The sequence below is a fragment of the Silene latifolia genome, chromosome Y (assembly GCF_048544455.1).
Source record: "Silene latifolia isolate original U9 population chromosome Y, ASM4854445v1, whole genome shotgun sequence".
NCBI lineage: Eukaryota > Viridiplantae > Streptophyta > Magnoliopsida > Caryophyllales > Caryophyllaceae > Silene > Silene latifolia.
Window position 1 is genome coordinate 10,310,653 of NC_133538.1, and position 20,439 is coordinate 10,331,091.

The 20,439-nt window shown below is 35.8% G+C and overlaps 1 protein-coding gene and 1 long non-coding RNA gene across 2 annotated transcripts; one reads left to right on the plus strand and one right to left on the minus strand.

Moving 5' to 3' along the window:
* The first annotated feature begins 338 nt into the window (after nucleotides 1–338).
* Nucleotides 339–822, plus strand: LOC141633885 (uncharacterized). The gene is made up of 3 exons (XR_012538640.1): nucleotides 339–384; nucleotides 569–703; nucleotides 807–822. It is a non-coding gene; the product is annotated as an uncharacterized LOC141633885 (long non-coding RNA).
* A 2,179-nt stretch (nucleotides 823–3,001) lies between these two features.
* Nucleotides 3,002–4,786, minus strand: LOC141627581 (protein FAR1-RELATED SEQUENCE 5-like). The gene is made up of 2 exons (XM_074440818.1): nucleotides 3,997–4,786; nucleotides 3,002–3,657 (listed from the first exon to the last, which is right to left on the minus strand). Exons 1-2 carry the CDS (start codon nucleotides 4,784–4,786, stop codon nucleotides 3,002–3,004), a joined length of 1,446 nt encoding a protein of 481 aa, XP_074296919.1.
* Nucleotides 4,787–20,439: the final 15,653 nt, after the last annotated feature.

Sequence of the window (20,439 nt, forward strand, 5' to 3'; positions counted from 1 at the left end):
CTTTTTGAGTTGTTTTTGTCCACTTTGCTGTTGTGTGTGCATCTAATTACAATATGTGCATTATTAGTGACATTGTTGTAGACACTCCATGGCTGCAAGTAACCCAAGAAGGAATGTCGATTTTGTTTGGAGGAAAATGGATCATGGATATGGTAATTGACCTTGTTGGTCTTCGTTTAACATTTGAAAGACCAAATCTTGTGTACTTTCCGACAATAATCAAGGTATTCATATTCATCCTTAGTAACCGCTAATGTTTCTACTTGGAATTACCAACATTTTTCACAAATTTTCTCAACTTTCGGGATGTTGTCGCTAAAAACAGTTTTCAAAGTCGACATTAAGCTTCAGTACTTGCCCAAAAGTCTAACCAAAGCTAAACTGGTAATTATCCCGTCACTTTTTAATTTTATTATATCGACGGAATTTACTACTTTGAAAGAACTTAATTAAGTTCTTGCCCAAGAAAGAACTTTATTAAATATCTTGTCTAACCTGTTTGTATATTATCCCGTCGAACTGGTAATTATCCCCTCACTTTTTCATTTCCCTATGGGCGTTTTTGTAGGCTTTCTTCCCTTACTGTGTTGACCGTGAACATTGGTTTGCTTGCGTGTCTGACTTTGTTAAAAAGACCAACTTTATACTTGACTCAAACTTGCCTAGGCGTCCTGACACAAGATGTAAATTTTTAGTTGAAACGGTATGATTATATCCGTATGCCTTAGGGGTTTGTTACCTCAATTTTGTGTTGGTTTTCCTTCGCTTTTATATTATTGTGTTTTTATTTTTTTGGTTTTTTGTAGTTATTTCCTGCTTTGGGGATTATTGCAAGAGACTTTCCAGGATACAAAAAGCTGTTATAAATAAACAATTTTCCGTTTGTGACTGTGGATGTGCCTCGACAAAAGAATGGGTACCTTACTTGTTTAAACTATACTCTACTCGTTTTAAATATTTTTGATGGGATACACACCATTTTAAAGCGTTTAACAAATTTCCTTATTTCAAAAGGTATTCTTGCGAGTCTATTTGTTTGAGTTTCTAGAAAACTTGAGTTGTCAATCATTATGGTCCGATCAGACTTGTTACGAGGTAATGATGTCTAAACCAAGTTATATTAGTCAAATATTATTCGGCATATTTTATTGCAACACTTTCAATATTGTTGTCAAATATATATGCAGAATTTGGATGAATATGGTGAGAGTATGATTGTAGATCTTATCAGATGGGAGGAAAACAAGAGAACGGTAATAACAATATCTTCCGAATGCTTTATCTAATTTTGTTTCTATTATTTTCCAATCTTTTAACTGCAAGACTTTCAATATTGATGTCAAGTGACTTTAAATGTAACAATATTTCCCTACCTTTTTTTTGTAGGATTATACCTAGGTGTTATTTTTGCAAGAATATGGTGAGAGTTTGCGTGCTTAGCAAATGGTAGTGGCAGAGAACCTTCTCATTGTCTTTTGTTGATTATTTGATTTGGGCAGACATTAGTTTGTAGGTGGACTAAATTTGTAGGTTGCAGATGTGTAGGTATTCCAAGTAAATTTTGCGTGTATGGAAGACCCTCCTACGTGCATGAGAAGGCGTTGTATGTGTATGCAATACCTTTCTACGTGCATGTAATTTGTCGACTTTCGGGTCTGTTTAACGAGACTTGAGCGTGCCTGAGGAGGCGTTATATGTGAATGGAACCGCTTTTTAACCGTGTGGGGCACAATTATGTCACTAGATTATGGCCTTTTTTAATGAGACTTGTAATGAGAATTACCCCATTTGTCAGGGTGTTGTTTTAAAATCCCAAAGTAACTTGCATATTTACATGCATGAGAAGGCGTTATATGTGTATGGAACAGCCTTCTACATGCATGAAAATTTTCAAAACAAAATTACTTGCATTATTTAGAGTTACCAATGTACTTTGAGCGTGCCGTGCTGGGCCGTGCCTAAAGTGCTGATAGGATTGGCCCGACTTCTTCAATAATCACTCACATTTAAGTTTCGAGACTTGAAATGAGAATTAAAACCCACATTTAAGTCTTGAGACTTGAAATGATCCTAAAAACAAGTGATGTAATGAGAATTAACCCATCTTATGGGGATTATCCCATTTAGGTTATCTGTGCATAAAATGGCCTTCTATATGCATGGAATAACCTTTTAGTTGCATGATATTAAATGACTTGTTGTACACGATGATGATTCAACTAATCACATTTTATTGCTGGCATAAAATGATCACATGTTTCAGCTTTTTAATTACCAAATTTGGAGAAACAATTATCACATGTGCATAAAATGACCTCGTACGTGCATAAAATGATCTCGTATGAACATGCCATGTTTGCTAAGGGAAACACATGTATCACAGATGAAATCCATGTGCATGGAATAACCTTTTAGTTGCATGATATTTAACGACTTGTCATACACGATGATGATTCAACTAATCACATTTTATTGCTGGCATAAATTGATCACATGTTTCAGCTTTCTAATTACCAAATTTGGAGAAACAATTATTACATGTGCATAAAATGACCTCATAGTGCATAAAATGAGCTTGTATGTGCATGCCATAATTGCTCAGAGAAACACATTTTTTCTATTCTTAAATCGAATCACAATTTCATCTTCTCAAATATACAATTTAAGAATCCGGAAGCCTCCCGTTACATTTATTACAAAACAGTTGTTGACTTCTCAAATGATGCTCAAAAATAATCCCAAAAACTTCAATGATGCTCAAAAATAATCCTAAAAACTTCAATGATGCTCAAAAATAATCCTAAAAACTTCAATGATGCTCAAAAACAAGTGTTGACTTCTCAAATGATGCTCAAAAATTCCGCCGCACCATTCCTCGCAAAAAACTTCAATCTCACACATAAGAAAGCAAATGTCAACAAAGATAAAAATTAGAGGGAAACAAAAAGGGTAAAAGTAGAAAACTTGCGCTAATAAGAGACATCACTTACTCGACTATTTGTCAGTGATCCTTTGGTCGGTCACAATTCCTGCTATCGTGGTTCGCCATCTGCCCATAAGCCTTGCATCTTCTTAGTGGTTTCTTATTGACTTCCCCTGCTCTTTCTCTTTGTGAAATCATTCTTTTCCCCGAGCCTTTGTTTTTGCATTGTCTTGGCGGCAAAATTGTAATTTTGCTAGGCACACTTGTACCCAAGAGCATTCCAATTTCCGCATTTTTGTCCCTTTTCTTTCCAATACTACTATTACCACCATCATCAGCGACACTACTTGTTTCTGCAAGTACCCTTTCCTTGAACTCGCGTAAAATGGTTAGTAACTCATCACAATTAACAGGACTCTGTTCAACTAGTGACACACAAGTGAACATTTCTGACCATAATTCAGTCGGTTTGTTCTTTTGTGCATCGACGATCTCGAATCGCAAGCAACAACGCCCATCGAAATTGAATATTGGGTGGCGGGTTGCTAGTTTGCTCCACCTATTAAGTAGGTATTCGCTTGGAATTTTCTCAAAACCATAATCTTTAAGGACACAGAGAATATGTCGACAAAGTATTCCACGTCGTTCAAGTTTCTTGCAATTGCATACTAGTTTCACTTCAGCTGTCTTATAACCCACCTTATAGTCTTTCTTTCTCTCACGATCCTTGACATCTATGTAGAGAATTGCATGATTCTTATCTTTTTGTTTGTCCCCAATGGCACATGTAAAGCATGCTGCTTTTATTTCCACTTTGAACTCCTCGAAAATTCTCGGAGTGTAGGTTTCTCACGCATGCTTTTCCAGGTTTAGAGGAGTAGCCAAGTCAGGAAACGAGTACTTAGATTGTGCAATCAGTTTTGATTGAGCCCATCGTTGTGTATCCATTGCACTCTCAAAGCGCATCCAAAATTCAACAAGGGTCAAATTTGGATTAGTGAAATTGCTAAAAAAATGATTTTCTGACTCGGACCTCGAGGTGGTTCTCATCAACCCTCCTAATAACAAGTCACGAAAGTAAGCTGGAATCCAAAAATGTCTAATGCCATACTTTTCCTGAAGCCACTCATTATCCGACAACCCATGAGCTTCCACAATGGATGTCCATCTTTCCTCAAATTCAGCAGGCTCCACATCTTCGCCCCAAACACATGAGTTTATCTCTTTCAAAAACTCAGTTTCTCTACATATAACAGGCCCTACCTTCTCTGGCAACTTATTCAATATGTGCCACATGCAATATCTATGTTGCACTTTATCTTTAAAGACTTTCTTAAGTCCTCCTTCTATCCCCAAATCTTCGTCAGTTATTATACACAAAGGATAACGACCCCCCATAGCTTCTAGGAATTTCGTAAATAACCAAGCAAATGACTCCTTGCTCTCATTAATAAGAAGCCCAGCCCCAAAGGTCACACATCTCTTATGATGATCCACCCCTGTGAAAGGGCCGAATATCATTCTATACTTATTTTTCCTAAAGGTAGTGTCAAAGGATGTCATATCCCCAAATAGCAAATAATTTTTTATACTAATAGGGTCAGCCCAGAAAACATGTGACAATCTACCTTTCTCATCTACCTCAAAGTCAAAGTAAAAGGATGGACACATTCTTTTTATTTTCATAAAATGCTTAATAAGCATTTGAGCATCCCCATCTGACAAGAACTTTTTGATATCCCTTGAAAAGTTTTTAAAGTCTTCCAATGAAGCACCCACATTCTGATAACCTCTGACATACTCCTTAAACATCCTATAGGTCATAACTGGACCTTTGTTAACCTTTGAGTTGTCAACTATCATTTTTTTATGAACTATATTCAATTCTCTCGTTTGCGTCAGATGTACCATTGTTAATGGTGTAGCTGGCATATGATTATGCCCTTCAACAAAACCATAAATTTGGTATTTACCGTTAGCAATTCGTTTAAAGTTAATCCTAGCAAGGCAACCTACCTGAGTCCTTTGCCTACGGTGTTTTTTGCCTTTCGCTTCACATTCTCAAGCCTTATTACACAAACAAGATTTATGTGTAGTGACACCCTGTTTATTTTTTTGTGAGCCTTTTCTAGTCACAAACCCACATTCTTTTCCATATGCTTCATAAAAGGCAATACCGAGTTCAAGTGTATCAAAGACCATACCAATAACAGGCTTGAGATGGGTAGGACAACCAAAAATCCGATTCATGTTGCTTGAACCGGACGCTTCCTCCTCCTCCTCCTCCTCAGCATCCTCTATTACCTCTGCCTCCTCTATTACCTCTGCCTCGTCTACTACGTTATTTGCAAATGTGATGAAATTAAAGTAGAGTTAGGATTTAGATTTACTGGATAACTCAAGTATACAACAGCACGGTTATATAGAATAGTATCTGATCATTCAACAGCTTTAAATTGTACCTTGTACGATTTCAGAACATCAATGTTAAGGGCGGATATTTTCGATATGGATTGAGATGCAATAACTTCAACCATCTGTCCTTCATTTGTAATGTCATTGGTAATGACATTAGAAGAACTACGCGACCCCATTGAACTAAGAATGTCATTGCTGCAATAATGACGACTTAAAATTAAGTAACTGACAATAAAATCATATCAGGGAATTATTACTAAAACTAAATTTAGAATTTTTGATGCACATATCAATAATTTCATGCACGTAGCTAATAGTTTGACGATTGCAAAACCTGTCTAATTCATAAAACTGAGCCAACAATATCACGATTTCAACCAATTTAAGAAATTTCTAATTTTAAAGAACCCTAATTTCTCAAATTATGAAACCCTAATTGCTCAAATTCAACAACTTTAATCGATTAATTGAAAAATTACAAACAGATCAAACTGTAAACCGTAATTTTAATCGATTAATTGAAAAATTACAAACAGATCAAACTATAAACCCTAATTTTAATCGATTAATTGAAAAATTACAAACAGATCAAACTATAAACCCTAATTTGACGCACATAGCAACAATTTGATGCACGTAGCTAATAATTTGACGATTGTAAAACCTGTCTAATTCATAAAACTGAGCCAACAATATCACGATTTCAACCAATTTAAACAATTTCTCAAATTACCGAACCCTAATTTTCAAATTCAACAAATTAATCAGCAATTTCGAAATATTACCTTGAATTAAAAGGTTCCATTCATGAAGGACGCGTCGAATAGGCAGATCGTTGAAGAGATTGATGGATCAGTAGTTGAGGATCAATGGTGTTGTGAAGATGGTGATATTCGAGGAGAGAGAAAGAATGATGAGAGGGAAACGAAAATTGGAAAACGACGGAGTTTAGAATGTTTAGGGGTAGGTGGTTGCTTTGCGCGCGCGTTAGTATTGTATTAGATTAGATTAAGGTGGTTCTCACGGTTCTTATTATATGGGTGGTTCTCACTGGATCCCGACCCTATATATATATATATATATATATATATATATATATATATATATATATATATATATATATATATATATATATATATATATATATATATATATATATATATATATGAATTAGGATCACATGAGTCCACCCTATCTTTTTGAGTCCGTGAGTCCATGATACAATATCACACGTTATATTAAACAATATCACAAATATACTAAAAAAAAAAATCGTAATATTGTGTTGTAATATAATATCACCCGTTATGCTACACAATATCACAGCTTACAGTATCACACGTTATACTAAACAATATCACAGCTGAAAAAAAAAAGTCGTGATATTGTTTTGTAGTACAATATCACAACTTAAAAAAAAAAAAAAAAAAAATTTTTCGAGAAAAAAAAATTTCAAAAAAAATATTTTCGAAAAAAGAAATTGCAAAAAAAAAAATTCGAAAAAAAAAAAAATTGAAAAAAAAAATTTCGAAAAAAAAAATTTTGAAAAAAAAAAATTGAAAAAAAATATTCGTGATATTATTTTGTATAGTGCGTGATATTGTTTTATGGACTCATGGAATCAAATATATAGGTGGACTCACCGGATCTTGCCTATATATATATATATATATATATATATATATATATATATATATATATATATATATATATATATATATATATATATATATATATATATATAAATAGAAATAGATCTCAGTACAAACCAAAAGTTCGGTGCGAACTTACGAACTGTCTATCTCAGCCCTTAAATAAAATTGTATCAAGTTAAATCAAAGGTTTAAATAAACCCCTTATCCCTTTACCTTACCACCAAATCCAATCCTTCTACTCTCGACCTTCCTCACCCTTATCCACCACCACCTTTAAATGTCCGCCAACGTACGGTCGCCGGAGCTCCATTAAGAACCTCGCCGTCGATCAGGCGCAACTCCACCATCACCAGCCCTACTTTGTCCTTTTTATTTCTCCGCTTCACCTTAATTAACCTCGTCCGCCACCTTCTTGCCGCACCACCAGCACCACGGCGGTTATAGTTATCTTTGATCGAAATGGGATCTATTTGTCCAAAATCTTGCAGCAATGTCATTAGTGTGGTTAGTGTTTTGAATTTCTTCATTTTTCATAAATTTATTGTTTGAATCACAATTTTTTAAAGATGAGATCTACATTGGTTGTGGTGGCGCGTTGGCATCGTCTGATTTGATGGTTGATGGAGTTATGGGTTATGGTGGAGAGAGGAGGGCGCTCGGCATGACGGTTTCGTGGTAGTCATGCGACGACGGTTGGCGCGGTATGGTTGCGAAATAGGGGCGAGGGTCCGTATGTTGATTGTTGGGTGAGTAGTGTCCGTGCGGGGAGAGAGTGGTAAGGGGAATAGTCATCGGTCGGTGGATGGTTGTCGATGGTGATATGTAAAGGCATGGGTGGTAGGGATCGATGACGTCAAAGATCTGGTGAGTTAGGATAGTTGGAATGGCTGAAAATGATACTGGCACAGTCTAATGATCGGCAACGTTATGGTGGTTGATGGGTCGTTGATGATGAGGCCAGTGGGACCACTGGTGTTGGCGGTTGGTAATTAGGTGTGGTGTCAGTGAAGGGTGGTTAGGCGGTGCTATGTGGATACATTTAATATCAATTCCAGATTCATTATTAAATTGCTCTAGATACACAAATTAGCTTGTGTTTCTCGGGGTACTAGTATGTGTATCCGTTTGTACTAGTATGTGATACTTGCGAACTTATGGTGGTGTGCTGTGGTAGCTAAAATTGATGTATCTAAGAAATGTGTCTACTGTATGTTTCAATGTATTCACTATCTTTTTTTATATGCATTAAACTAGTTATTGTTTCATAAAATTAATCATGTTAGACTAATTATATTATGAAGACGATAGTTTGAACATTTGTGTTGTTCAAGTGCTGTCATAATAATTTGATTAAATTTTGGTAGTTTTGAAAGCCTTGGTGCTTTATAATGTGCGAAAGGGTGAGCATATAACATAAACTTTGTTGCAAACTATTTTCATAAACACGTTTTATTCTATATATATTAGCTTCTTGTAATTAAATTGTGAATACTAATAAAATTAATGTCCGTTCGTAGATACAAACGAACCAACCTTAAACCCTTCTTAAATTCAGGATATCCGTCCCCCACATTTGATTCCATTAAATTGCTAGATACAAACTAGTAACATGCAAGATACACCCGTTTAAGTTGCTAGATACATATCTCTAGTTAGCTAGATATACTCCTTTTAAGTTTCTAGATTACATACTTTTAACTAGCTAGATACACTCATTTACGTTGCTAGATACATATCTCTAGTTAGCTAGATACACTCCTTTAAATTGTTAGATACATACTTCTACGTTAGGATACCCGTCCCCCTCGTTTGATCTCATTCCCCGGAAAAGGATTTACCCTATATTTTTAGCGTTTAGTTTGCACTCCCATTTCGAAAATTAGGGAGAGGGCTTCGGGTTAGATTAGGTGGCCTCGCGTTCTAAATTTAGGATACTTGTTCCCCTCCTTTGATCACATTAATTTTCTAGATACACTTGTTTAAGTTACTAGATACGTACCTATAGTTTGCTAGATACACTCTTTTAAGTTACTAGATACATACCTTTAGCTTAGCTAGATACACTTCTTTAAGTTACTAGATACATTTTTCGGGCTACCTAGATACACTCGTTTAAGTTACTAGTTACTAGATACATACATATAGCTTGCTAGATACACTTCTTTAAGTTACTAGATACATACCTTTAACTAGTTAGATACACTTCTCTAAGTTACCAGATACATTTCTTTAGTTACCTAGATACACTTGTTAAATTATTAGATACACTTGTTAAATTATTAAATACATATCTTTAGCTAACGTGATACACTTTTTTAAGTTACTAAATACACATTTGTCGCATACTAGATACACTCCTATGATACTTGCAAATTGGCCATGACTTGGTAAATCAACCATAAGCAGTGGAATTGATAAATCCTTATGTTTCAACTTCGTATCAACTTTATTTAATCATTATAAATCCTTATCTTTCTTGAAAATGCTTGACTTGGTAAATCAACCATAAGCAAATCACTAGTAACAAACAGATTTGAAGAACGTGCTTGATTTGATGTCTTTTAAGCTATAGCTTCTACTAGTAGACTGTTTATACATTATTATAATTACGCGCGTTTTGAGACCACCCGCCAAACAAACATACATGAAGATCAGCTCAGAGAGACCAAAGACACCTCGTCACAGGAAAAGACTGAGTGGCTATTCTTGTCATGCTATGAGGGTATCATAAGTCAAGTACGGTCTCATCTGAAATGGCTAAACCACCTGGTGATATAGGGAGCAAACCACTAAGTTATAAAGTAGTCTCCTCGCTCCTATTTTTATCATTGTAAAACAATGTTCTTCATACACTTGGGAAAACCTCAACATATATCTCAGGAGTCATGACATGTGGGAAGCTGCATACACAATAGCTCAACACTCAGAAATCTCCAGGAAAACAAGTGTCACCATACTCACCAAAGCCAAGTTAGCCCGAGAGGCAAAAGATTGACTAGCAAATCAAATTAATCAAACCTATGATGCTAGTTGACATAATATATTACTGCGTATCGTAAAGAGCTCTTAGCACACTGACAAAAGTGTTGCCCTACCCCCTTAACAAATTTTATGATGGAATTGCAGAGGTAAACTGGCTATATCTTTCAATTTAGACAGGGCGTGTTTGAAGAGCATAGAAATGACAATGTAGTGACTGCGAAAATATTCCGTGACAATGAAAAAAAAAACAATTTGAGTCATATTTCAGCCTTAGTAAACTAAAATGTACAAAAGGATATCTTTTCAGACATCTTCAAGTGTCATTAAAGTGCCACTCAAGTTGGCTCTCCTCTCATTCCACCATGCAACCAGTTGAAAGACTAAAGACCCCAACTTCTAGACTTTAGCTAGGAAAAACTAAGGGAATGATTTGCCAAATCCGTAGTTTTTCATGTCAAACTGCAGAAATATAACTTGTATGACAACATAATCCTAGTGACTCAGAGGGTTCAACCGCGGTAAGCAGCTGTAATCCAGAGTTTGCTTCTAGATGATCCTTAAACCACATTTTCACAAGGTAAATTATCAATTGCAAAGTAAAGGAACCAGTAGTGAGTCCTACATTGAACAAGTTGTTTATATTTTGCTTGAAAATGATTTACTTGTCCAGTAAAAATGGGAGACAGTTGAGACTTCATAAGAAAATAAAATAATTTGACCATAACTGGCACAATTCTCCACCAAACAATAATCACTTAAGACGCCAAAATCACCACATTTTCATCCAATATTTATGCCACCCCTCCAAAGTCGGCTACAGTCACTCCACTAACACCAAGCTAAATCACCGGCCACTAGACCATGCCGGCAATATCACTGACAACCTCTGTGCCGGCGTCAATATCACTAGGATCACCGACAACCTTACGACCCCACACGTCCTTTCTAAACAATTGCAATTGAACGAAGAAGAGAAGAAAGAAATGAAGATAAATGACCGATAAAAATGACCGGTGAAAATAATCTGGTACATCGCAGCTTCATCAACGTCGACGCCTCGCCGGAATCAATCGTGGTTCACTTTTGTTATTTCAAAATTCGATCTAACTACTAGATATACACAAAAGGAAGCAATATTAATGGTTTTGTCGAGGCGAGTGGAAGCCACAAATAAAGGTAAGCGGTTGGACGACGGAAGGGAGGACGGTCATGGTGACCAGAACAAGGATGCGCGTCGGAAAAGGGATAAAATGGAAAGGCCAAAGTTGGTAGTGTGACAAATGTTGGGAAGTGGCAACCGGAGCTCCGGTAGAGCGCCGACAAGCTCCGGCCAGTGTGCCGAGATCAATGGTGCCTTGACGGTCTCAGCTGCAAAAGCTGTTGGTAGCGATGGTTGTGTGGTGAAAAAGAATGAGAGAAGAAAAGTAGGGATAAGAGTTAGTAGTGTCGTGTTTGACTTTGAAGATGGTGGTGTTAGGTTAGTTCGTACGGTTCGCACCATACTTTAGTTCGCACCTGACCCCGCCCCTATATATATATATATATATATATATATATATATATATATATATATATATATATATATATATATATATACTCCCTCCATTCAACAATTATCACCCCATTTCAATATAATACCTCTCACATATAATGGAGAAATGGGGTGATAATTGTTGAATGGAGGGAGTATATATATATATATATATAATCCGGTGAGAACGAACACTCGGTGAGAACGACCCTCCTCCCTTGAACTAAAAGTGAATTATACGGCTGATATTTGCGGTTATAATAAATTCACTAATTAAATAATCTTTCAAGCCCACCTGATTCCTTATTTTTGTGCAACTTCGATTCAATTGCAATTTTCTTTTTAGTTCACCATTTTTAACCAAAGTTAGCAATCAGCTTCTTCCATCATTTAAAAACTACCTGATACTTACTCACCAAACATTTTAACAATAAATTAAAGACTACCTGACACTTACTCACCAAATGTTTTATTGAAATTCAATTAAAACCCACATCCCTCGAACCACCCAACAACTCTCCTCCCTCTCTTGTCAACAACTCATTCTTTAACCATCTGACACCGGCGTCGGAGATCCGGCAGCGGCCACGAGCATACACTCTAACAGCCCATCGCCGCTCTTCCCACAATAATATTTCCCTTGTCCATATACACTACATCACCGCCTTGTCTAAGACGAATAATCACCATCGTCGATGCCGACGACATGTATTATGTCGGTTGGATTCATAATCTCATGTAATAGATACATCCATCAACGCTGCCGACAATGTATTTATCACTAATGTTCTCTGACTCGTCAATTTCTTTACACCGCCGCATTTTCATCTTTGTCCGCCCGGCATCTTTAGTATGTCTGCCGCCACATCAACCGACGAAATTATAGCGGCATTTCAATTTTGATTTATTTAATAACTATTCATAGTGGCTGAACAAAATTTGTGTATTTAGTTTATAAATTGATGTATCTAAGATCAATTTTAAGGTACCTAATCACATAATTTCGTGTATATAATTTTAATATAGGTACGTTGAAATAGATGGGAACAAACAAGGGGCGGCAGTGAGGTAATTAGATCTGGATAGTGTACGGCAAAGATGAGGGCAGTGAGAGACTGAGAATGAAGACAAATGTTTAGCCATGTTATTTCGTGTGGCATAAATTGCGGTCGGGGATGTTTATAAGTGATCGGCGGCGACGACAGTAGGTGATGGGTTGATAGAGCTTAAGGAGGAGGGGAAAGTTGGGGTAGGATAAGATAGGATGGCCGTGATTTTTTTCATCCTGGTGGTGTCATGATAGTGCGACGGCGTCTGGGTGGTGGTGGTGTTTGTCGGCGTCATCTAGCGGTGGTGGTGACTAGTCGTGACTCGTGGTGGTCGCCGGTTTTAGTTGTAGATCAGGATGAGGGAGAGAGAGTTTATAAAACTACTAGGTAGTATCCCGCGCTTCGCGCGGCCTGTTTTAATATTTTATGATTATAATTGAAAAAAAAAATTATATAATTCATATATGACCTTTAATATTTTCTCTTATAAATAATTTTTTCTCAAATTTAATATTTTTAGGTTTAATTTCAATGTTTTAAAATAAAATCCATAACAGTTTTAATTAAATCTAATAAGTGATAATTAATTATGCATGATCAACATTTTATAAATAAATTTATGACTGGTGAAATATCTTACTAATCAAAATAAAATTTATTCGAATAATACAACAATCAACAGTAAGTTCTCAAATTATATCATTTCACGATACGTTATGTCTCAAATCAATTAATATTTATTCAAAATGATGTGAACATAATTTTCTGTAATTAATTTTTTATGTATAAAATGTGACATTTATCTATCAAACATATAGAGTTCAAATTCAACTTATTCAAATGTTTTGATAGTGTTGCATGTGATATGTGTCAAACATATCAATGAGAAATTTGCACTTTTTGTTTTTTTTAAAAATTATAAATAATGATATTTTAGAGTTTATTACCTGTAAATATAATAGGTTGAACTTTCTCAAATATTATTTTTTGATGTTTATTTTCAAAGTATTTAAAAGATAACATATAAAATATTTAACTAAAAGTAATACGGAGTATTTGGATAGTCATAATCAATATTTTATATTTGACTTATACATATTTAATTAAAGATAATAAAGAAAAATGTTAGGTGTTTTTACTTTTTCGTGTCGCTTATAATACTATATTACTTAATAATTATTACTTTTGTTTTGATTATTCAAATGCACTCGCGATCACTATGTACATACACACTTGTACACATACTCGTTATCACACTATTGAAACCTATCAAAATCCCATATGTATTCAATTTCTCCAATATAATTTTTTTCGTTCCCATACTATAAAAACTTATCTCTTAGGGCTTGCTTGGGTTGAGAGTAATTATTTATGAAGTAATAGAGCTAAAATGAACTAAAAAATGGAGGGAATGGATGGGAGTTGGAGATAGAAATGGATAGAAATGGGGAAATATGGTGTAATAATCCCTCCATTAGGGGATTAATTGTTACCCACCTCCCCCTCCAAGTAATTATTACCTCTATAAAGAGGTAATAGGTCCTCCCTCACCTCCTCTTTGCACCCTCTACAACCACCACAAAGAACCAATCTCCTCCCATTTCTTCATATTTTAGCTCTCATTACTCCCTTAATAATTACTCTCATCCCAAGCAAGCCCTTAGTAGTTTTTTTAAAGTTGTGTTTTTAATATATACAATGACTCTTCCAAATATATTTTTTCTTAATGGATTTAATAGAGTAAGTTTTATAAATTTCTCAAAATGGTTTTTTACGTAAATGTAAAACATTGTGAGACACTCATTTTAATCATCTCTACATATCAAAATAAATATTTAAATAAATATAATAAAAATTATACTCAATTGAAAGCATTTTTCACATTGAACGTAACTATTTACATTTTAGAATTTTTATCAAAATAACTTTCTAGTAAATTTAGAATAAAATCACCGTAATTATTTAATATAATTTTATTATAAAATTTATTAAACTATAATTAATATTTTGCTGAGATTTATACAACACTTATTATGTTTGTATTTAATTTCAGCTGTAATTAATACGTGTATTTAAGACTAGCTTGACACGTGGCGCATCCACATCGTTTCAACCCAGTTATATATATATATATATATAAGATATAAGATAAGAGTGAGGGAGTTTGAATTTGGCAGTTACCCGTGAGATTTTATTTAGTTTAGTTTGTTCTCACCGTTCTCACCGAATAATCGTTCTCAGCGGTGAGAACGAACACTCGGTGAGAACGGTGAGAACACCCTTTAATTAATGACCCACACTCCATTTATATCACGCGCGGTAAAAGAAAAACTCATAAAAAACAAGCCCAAACCCTGATCTTGTTTTCCTCTCTCAAATCGCAACACACAACCACATACATCTGTCAGCCACGACCGCCAGTCGGACGACCAACCACCGCCTGAGCAGACGCCGGCGAACACCACCACCACCACCAACCTCTCCCGTTATTTTCGCCTGAGTATCTCAAACCCATTTCATTAATACTCATCCCTTACTCTCTTCACATTTGGCTATCATCAGTGAGCAACGATTATGAGGAATCTTCTGTCGCCGGAGTTGCGCCAGCATCTGGCCTGGTTGTCAGTTATGCGTCAGTGATGCCTGGTAGAAATGGTATTTGGAGTCTATTTGGTTCCTGTCAACAAACACTTTTCGTTTTCTTTATAAATCAATACAAAGTTTTGATTGAAATGCAATTACTGTATTTGATTTCTAATTAAATTGATGTATTTCAAACTATTTTTATTGTATCTACTAACTATTTTACTGTATCTACTTACTAATTTTGTGTATCAATGGTAGATACATTAAAATAGTGGGTAGATACACACAATTAATTTTCAGGTACATAAAAATCGGTTTGAGATACATCTATATAGAACCCAGATAGCAGAAATTGATTTGTAGCTCCGACAGTCACTTCCCATCTCAGGCGTCATTCCGGCGTACTATCAATGTGTGTTTGAAGTTAATCTGAATTGGAAGTCGATTTTTTGCAAATTAGAACCGTCACCATCAAATTAGTGGAGCATTGATTACTATCATAGCTGAAGCCTTTGTCAGAATTAGCGCCGACATCAGAGACCATCTAAAAAATGGGATATTTCGGTACAGTTTGCAAGTGTTGGATACGGACTGCAATGAGAAGAGAAAGGAGGAGGGGGGTCGTCGCCGGCCTGAGAGCAGCAATAATTTGGGCTGAGCGCTGTTCGATCTCAATTTAGCCTCCATTAGAAAATTCCGGTCATCAGTCAACGCAGGACTATCAGCATCTGATATCAGACTTCGACCATCAATCGACTCAATGGTGGTTCCGGAGTTGTGCCAGCATCAGGAATGTTCGCCGGCGTTGCTGGTGATCGACGTAGGCAGCGATGGTAATGGGTAAAAGATGGGAAGACGAGGGTGTTTATGTTTTGATGAGGGAGGGGGAAATGGCGTAAGGTATCTGAGTGAGTCAAGGTTACGCCAACGGCGGTTTCTTTGTGCTCCGACGAGGTGACCGATGATGGGATGGATGGTGATAAGGAAGAGGGTGATGTTGGGTTTGATTAAAATGTGTGGGTTAGGGTAACTGAGTGAGGGAGGTATTGGGTTTTATTATTGATTTTGTCAGTTACCCGTGAAATTTTAGTAAACTTAGTTTGTTCTCACTGTTCTCACCGGATCCTATATATATATATATATATATATATGTATATATATATGTATATAGAGATGAGTTCTTATAAGTCCACAAATTTGGTTGAGTCCCTAAGTCCTAATCTTAGCCACTCATTTTTTAGATGTAACTTCAGTACTTTATGAGTGTAACTTTAATCATTTAAGGCTATTTTTTATATAAAATTTGAATTTATGGCTATTTTTTTATACAAAATTTTGAATTTATGGCTATCTTTTTAATATTTTGAATATATAAATTTGAATTTATGTAATTTTAACGATTTATGTAATTTCAACATTTTATGAGTGTAACTTTACTGTTTTTTATGTAATTTCAACATTTTTAAGTGTAACTTTACTGTTTTACAAGTGTAACTTTATTATTTTAAGAGTTTTTTTTATGTTAAAATTTAAATTTATGTAATTTTTATTATAGGTTGAATTTATATAATTTTAACACTAAGTTTAATGTAAATCCTTGAGACCATTTTGAGTGTAACTTCAGTTCATTAAGAGTGTAACTTCAGTTCATTACGAGTGTAATTTTAGTCTGGTAATTTCAGTCTGTTAAGAGTGTAATTTCAGCCTGTTAAGAGTGTAATTTCAGCCTGTTAAAAGTGTAATTTCAGCCGTTAAGAGTGTAATTTCAGTCATTTAAAGTGTAACTTTAGCTTGTTTAGAGTGTAACTCTAGTCCGTCAAGCGTGTAACTCTAGTCTGTCAAGCGTGTAACTTTAGTCAACCACCGACAATACCACCACCATCATCCATCCCGTCACCACCACAGCACCACAGCCGAACAACCACCACCAACCTAACAACCCCCACCAACCCATTAAAATCAGATCTAAAAACGAAAAAAAAAACAGATCTGCAATGGAGAGGACGAGAGGAGAAAGAAAGAAAGAACATCCCACCATAACACCAACAAGAAGCCGCCATCAGCCAACCAAAAAAACGAACAAAAAAAAATACTACACGACATCACGCCACACCGTCAACACCAACCACCACCAGCCCAAAAGGAAAAAAAAAAAGGAAAATAAAACAACCACCGTTAATATGGCACCGACAACAACACTCACCACTGTGAACAACCACCACCACCACCAAAAAGAGACGAAAAGTTGAAAAAAAAAAACACAAAAAAAGGAGATCTGAGAGAAGAACAAAAAAAAAAACGCGACAACACTCCCCCCACCGTCTAACACCTACCACCACCACCGAAAAAGAAAAAAAAAACACTCACCACGGTTAACAAACACCACCACCACGAAAAAGAAAACGAAATCTGAAAAAAAAACGAGATGTGAAAGGACGGGCTGGCCATGGTGACGGCGTAGTGGCGGCGACGAGGTGAGAGGCAGGTGGTAACGGCAAAGTGAGAAAGCGGTGTTGTATGGTGTCTGTTTTGTCGGTGGTGGTGCAGTTGTAGAGAGATGAGAGAGTGTGTGAAAATGAGAGGAAGAGAGAGAAGTGAGGCAGTGGAGTGGAATGAGAGGGAAGTTGAGAAATTAGGGTTTTGAAGTATTTAAATCCCAGCCCACTATTTTAGTCTAATCTTAGCCATTCATTATCTAGATCCAAAGGTTAGGATGAGGACTCAAGGACTCACCTAAATAAGGTGGACTTATAGGATCCCTTTTCTATGTATATATATATATATATATGTATATATATATATGTATATATATATATATGTATATATATATATGTATATAGAGATTGAATCATGTGAGGCACCCTTCTTAGGGTGAGGCGGCTGGACACCTTCTAAATCGTTAGATTTAAAATTAAAGACGCACAAGATGTTGACACGTGTCCCCATAATAATTCCTAACTATCGCACCTTTCCTCTCAAACAAAATCATTTACTCACCCTCACTTTCTCTCTCTTAATCTCGTCTTCGTCAACTCTCCGTTTTCGCCATTTTTCTGAGCTCCGTCTTCGCCATTCACTCAGATTTCGACGCCATTTTCTCGCTGAGCTTCCTTCTGCCATTATCACTAAGCTTTTGACCTCCATTAACATCCGGAAGTTAGGTAATTTCAATCACTCATTTCGATTCATCCCGATTTTATTCCTCATTATTCACAAAAATTTCGATCAACTTATTTAAATTCTCTATCAACTATTACAATTAATGATTTTCTTTCTTTTTTATGCAGGTTTTGATCGATTTGAGAGGAAATCTTCGTTCATTCCGTCTTTTTCGATTAATCTCGTCTTCGCCATTATCGTTGTGGCGTTATTAATGCTCTTTGGTGCCACTTACTACTCTGAAAAACCATTTGTGATTATATCGACTTTTACCCTTGCGTTGGTGTCATATCCATCCTCTCTATCTGATGTATGCAGAGATCTATCCTACAATATAGGACTTACAGGTTCACTTCCTCCAAATATTGGGCAACTGGCAAAGCTAACCATCCTGTAAGACATTCGATATATACACGGAATATATATTTAATCATAGCATTCATTGTTGCTAGCTGTTACGTACTAACAAATATTACTTGTTTCTTTGTTTCGGATACTCAAGGATCCTTATTGGCTGTGGTTTCTCTGGGACAATTCCTGATTCCATTGGATCACTGCGCAGCAGCCTTCGAGTTGTAAGAATCTTACTTATAGTCCCGCTTGTTTCAGATACCATTGTCGTATAGTGCGGATCATTGCAATATCTGTGAATTATTTCCATTCAGCCATCCTCGGATCACAGTTTTTCACTGATGCTTTCCTATTCATTAATACTCTCTTCATCCCACTTCCGTTTTTCACTGATGCTTTCCTATTCATTAATATATATGTACAGATACAGGGAAAAATCTCTTACATTCAATTGATCAAAATAATTATTTTCATTTTATCATATGTTTTAAAAGTTATAACTATTGTATATCATAAACAAATACTGGTCAAAGTTGACATCAGTTTACCATCAAAATCATATGAAGAGATATATGGGATGCGGGAGTGTATTAAACATATCATACATGAATACATTTGCGGATCTCGAACAAGAACAAATTTTAAGGCAAGTGCCAGCTTCTATTGGTAACTTGAAAGAACTTTATTGGCTGGATCTCTCCGATAATAAGCTCATTGGAAGTATTCCCGTTTCTGATGGAACTAATCCTGGGCTTGGTCTACTAGTGAATGCAAAGCATTTGTGTGTATTTCTTCGTTTGTTTTATTTCTTCAAGTATCATTTGGAGTCAAGCAACTTCTGACTCCTGCTAATCATTTTCAGTCATTTCGGGATAAATCAGCTTTCTGGGACGATACCAGATAGACTCTTTAGTTCTGACACGACTCTGATACATCTGTAAGTTTTGTCTTAAACACCTGAAATGTGTTGCTTCTCTGGATGCCTTTTATGGTTAGGCGTAGGATCTAGCTATGTGGTGATCTCTCTTATATCTGACAAAGATGTCGGTTTCTGAATGTTTTACGTTTGATATTGTTTTAAAATGGCGGAGAGGCTCGACTGCAAGTTTAGTGCGCTATTTAACTATTAAAATCAATGTGATTCCATCTGTGCTTAAGTCAGCAAGGTAAACATAATAGGAGTTTTGTAAAACTGTTGTAACAGATGTGGATATGCAGCTAGATTCCTAGATGCTTGATCACTTCGTAACATTCCTTGCATGTTATAGAAAGAGAGCTTCTCCATCTCTTTTTTTCCCCCTGATTCCAGTATGCTAATCTCTGCCTGTCTGTTTAATTTTTCCGCTGTGTATCTTTGTCACACTAAAGAGTTTGATCTCGATTATACAGAATCCAACTGTTTGCTTAGCATAATTTTCAGTTTCTCTACCGTGCTCTCATTAAGCTAAAGTTCCGACTGCTAACAGATATTTGATTTTCCAGGCTTTTTTATAACAATAATTTCACTGGGATGATTCCGTCAACATTGGGTCTTGTCCAGACTCTACAGGCAGTGTGAGTATCACTTAATCCAGGTTTTGATTTAGTTCTTAGTTTCATGCTGCTTACCTTTTTTTTTCCTGCACTAGTCGTCTTGACAGGAATAAACTGGGAGGGCATATTCCATCCAACCTCAAGGATCTTACTGATGACAATGAGTTGTAAGCAAAGTACTATCTATAAGTTGTTTGAGCTTTAGTAATCTCTAATTGAGTACACATTTGAATCCACAGTGTCTTATGTGAG

Coding starts and splice junctions, on each gene's coding strand:
- LOC141627581 (XM_074440818.1), bottom strand. CDS start 4,786: ATGATAGTTGACAACTCAAAGGTTAACAAAGGTCCAGTTATGACCTAT. Junction 3,658..3,996: donor TTGGATTCCAGCTTACTTTC/GTGACTTGTTAT, acceptor TTCTCTACATAG/ATGTCAAGGATCGTGAGAGA.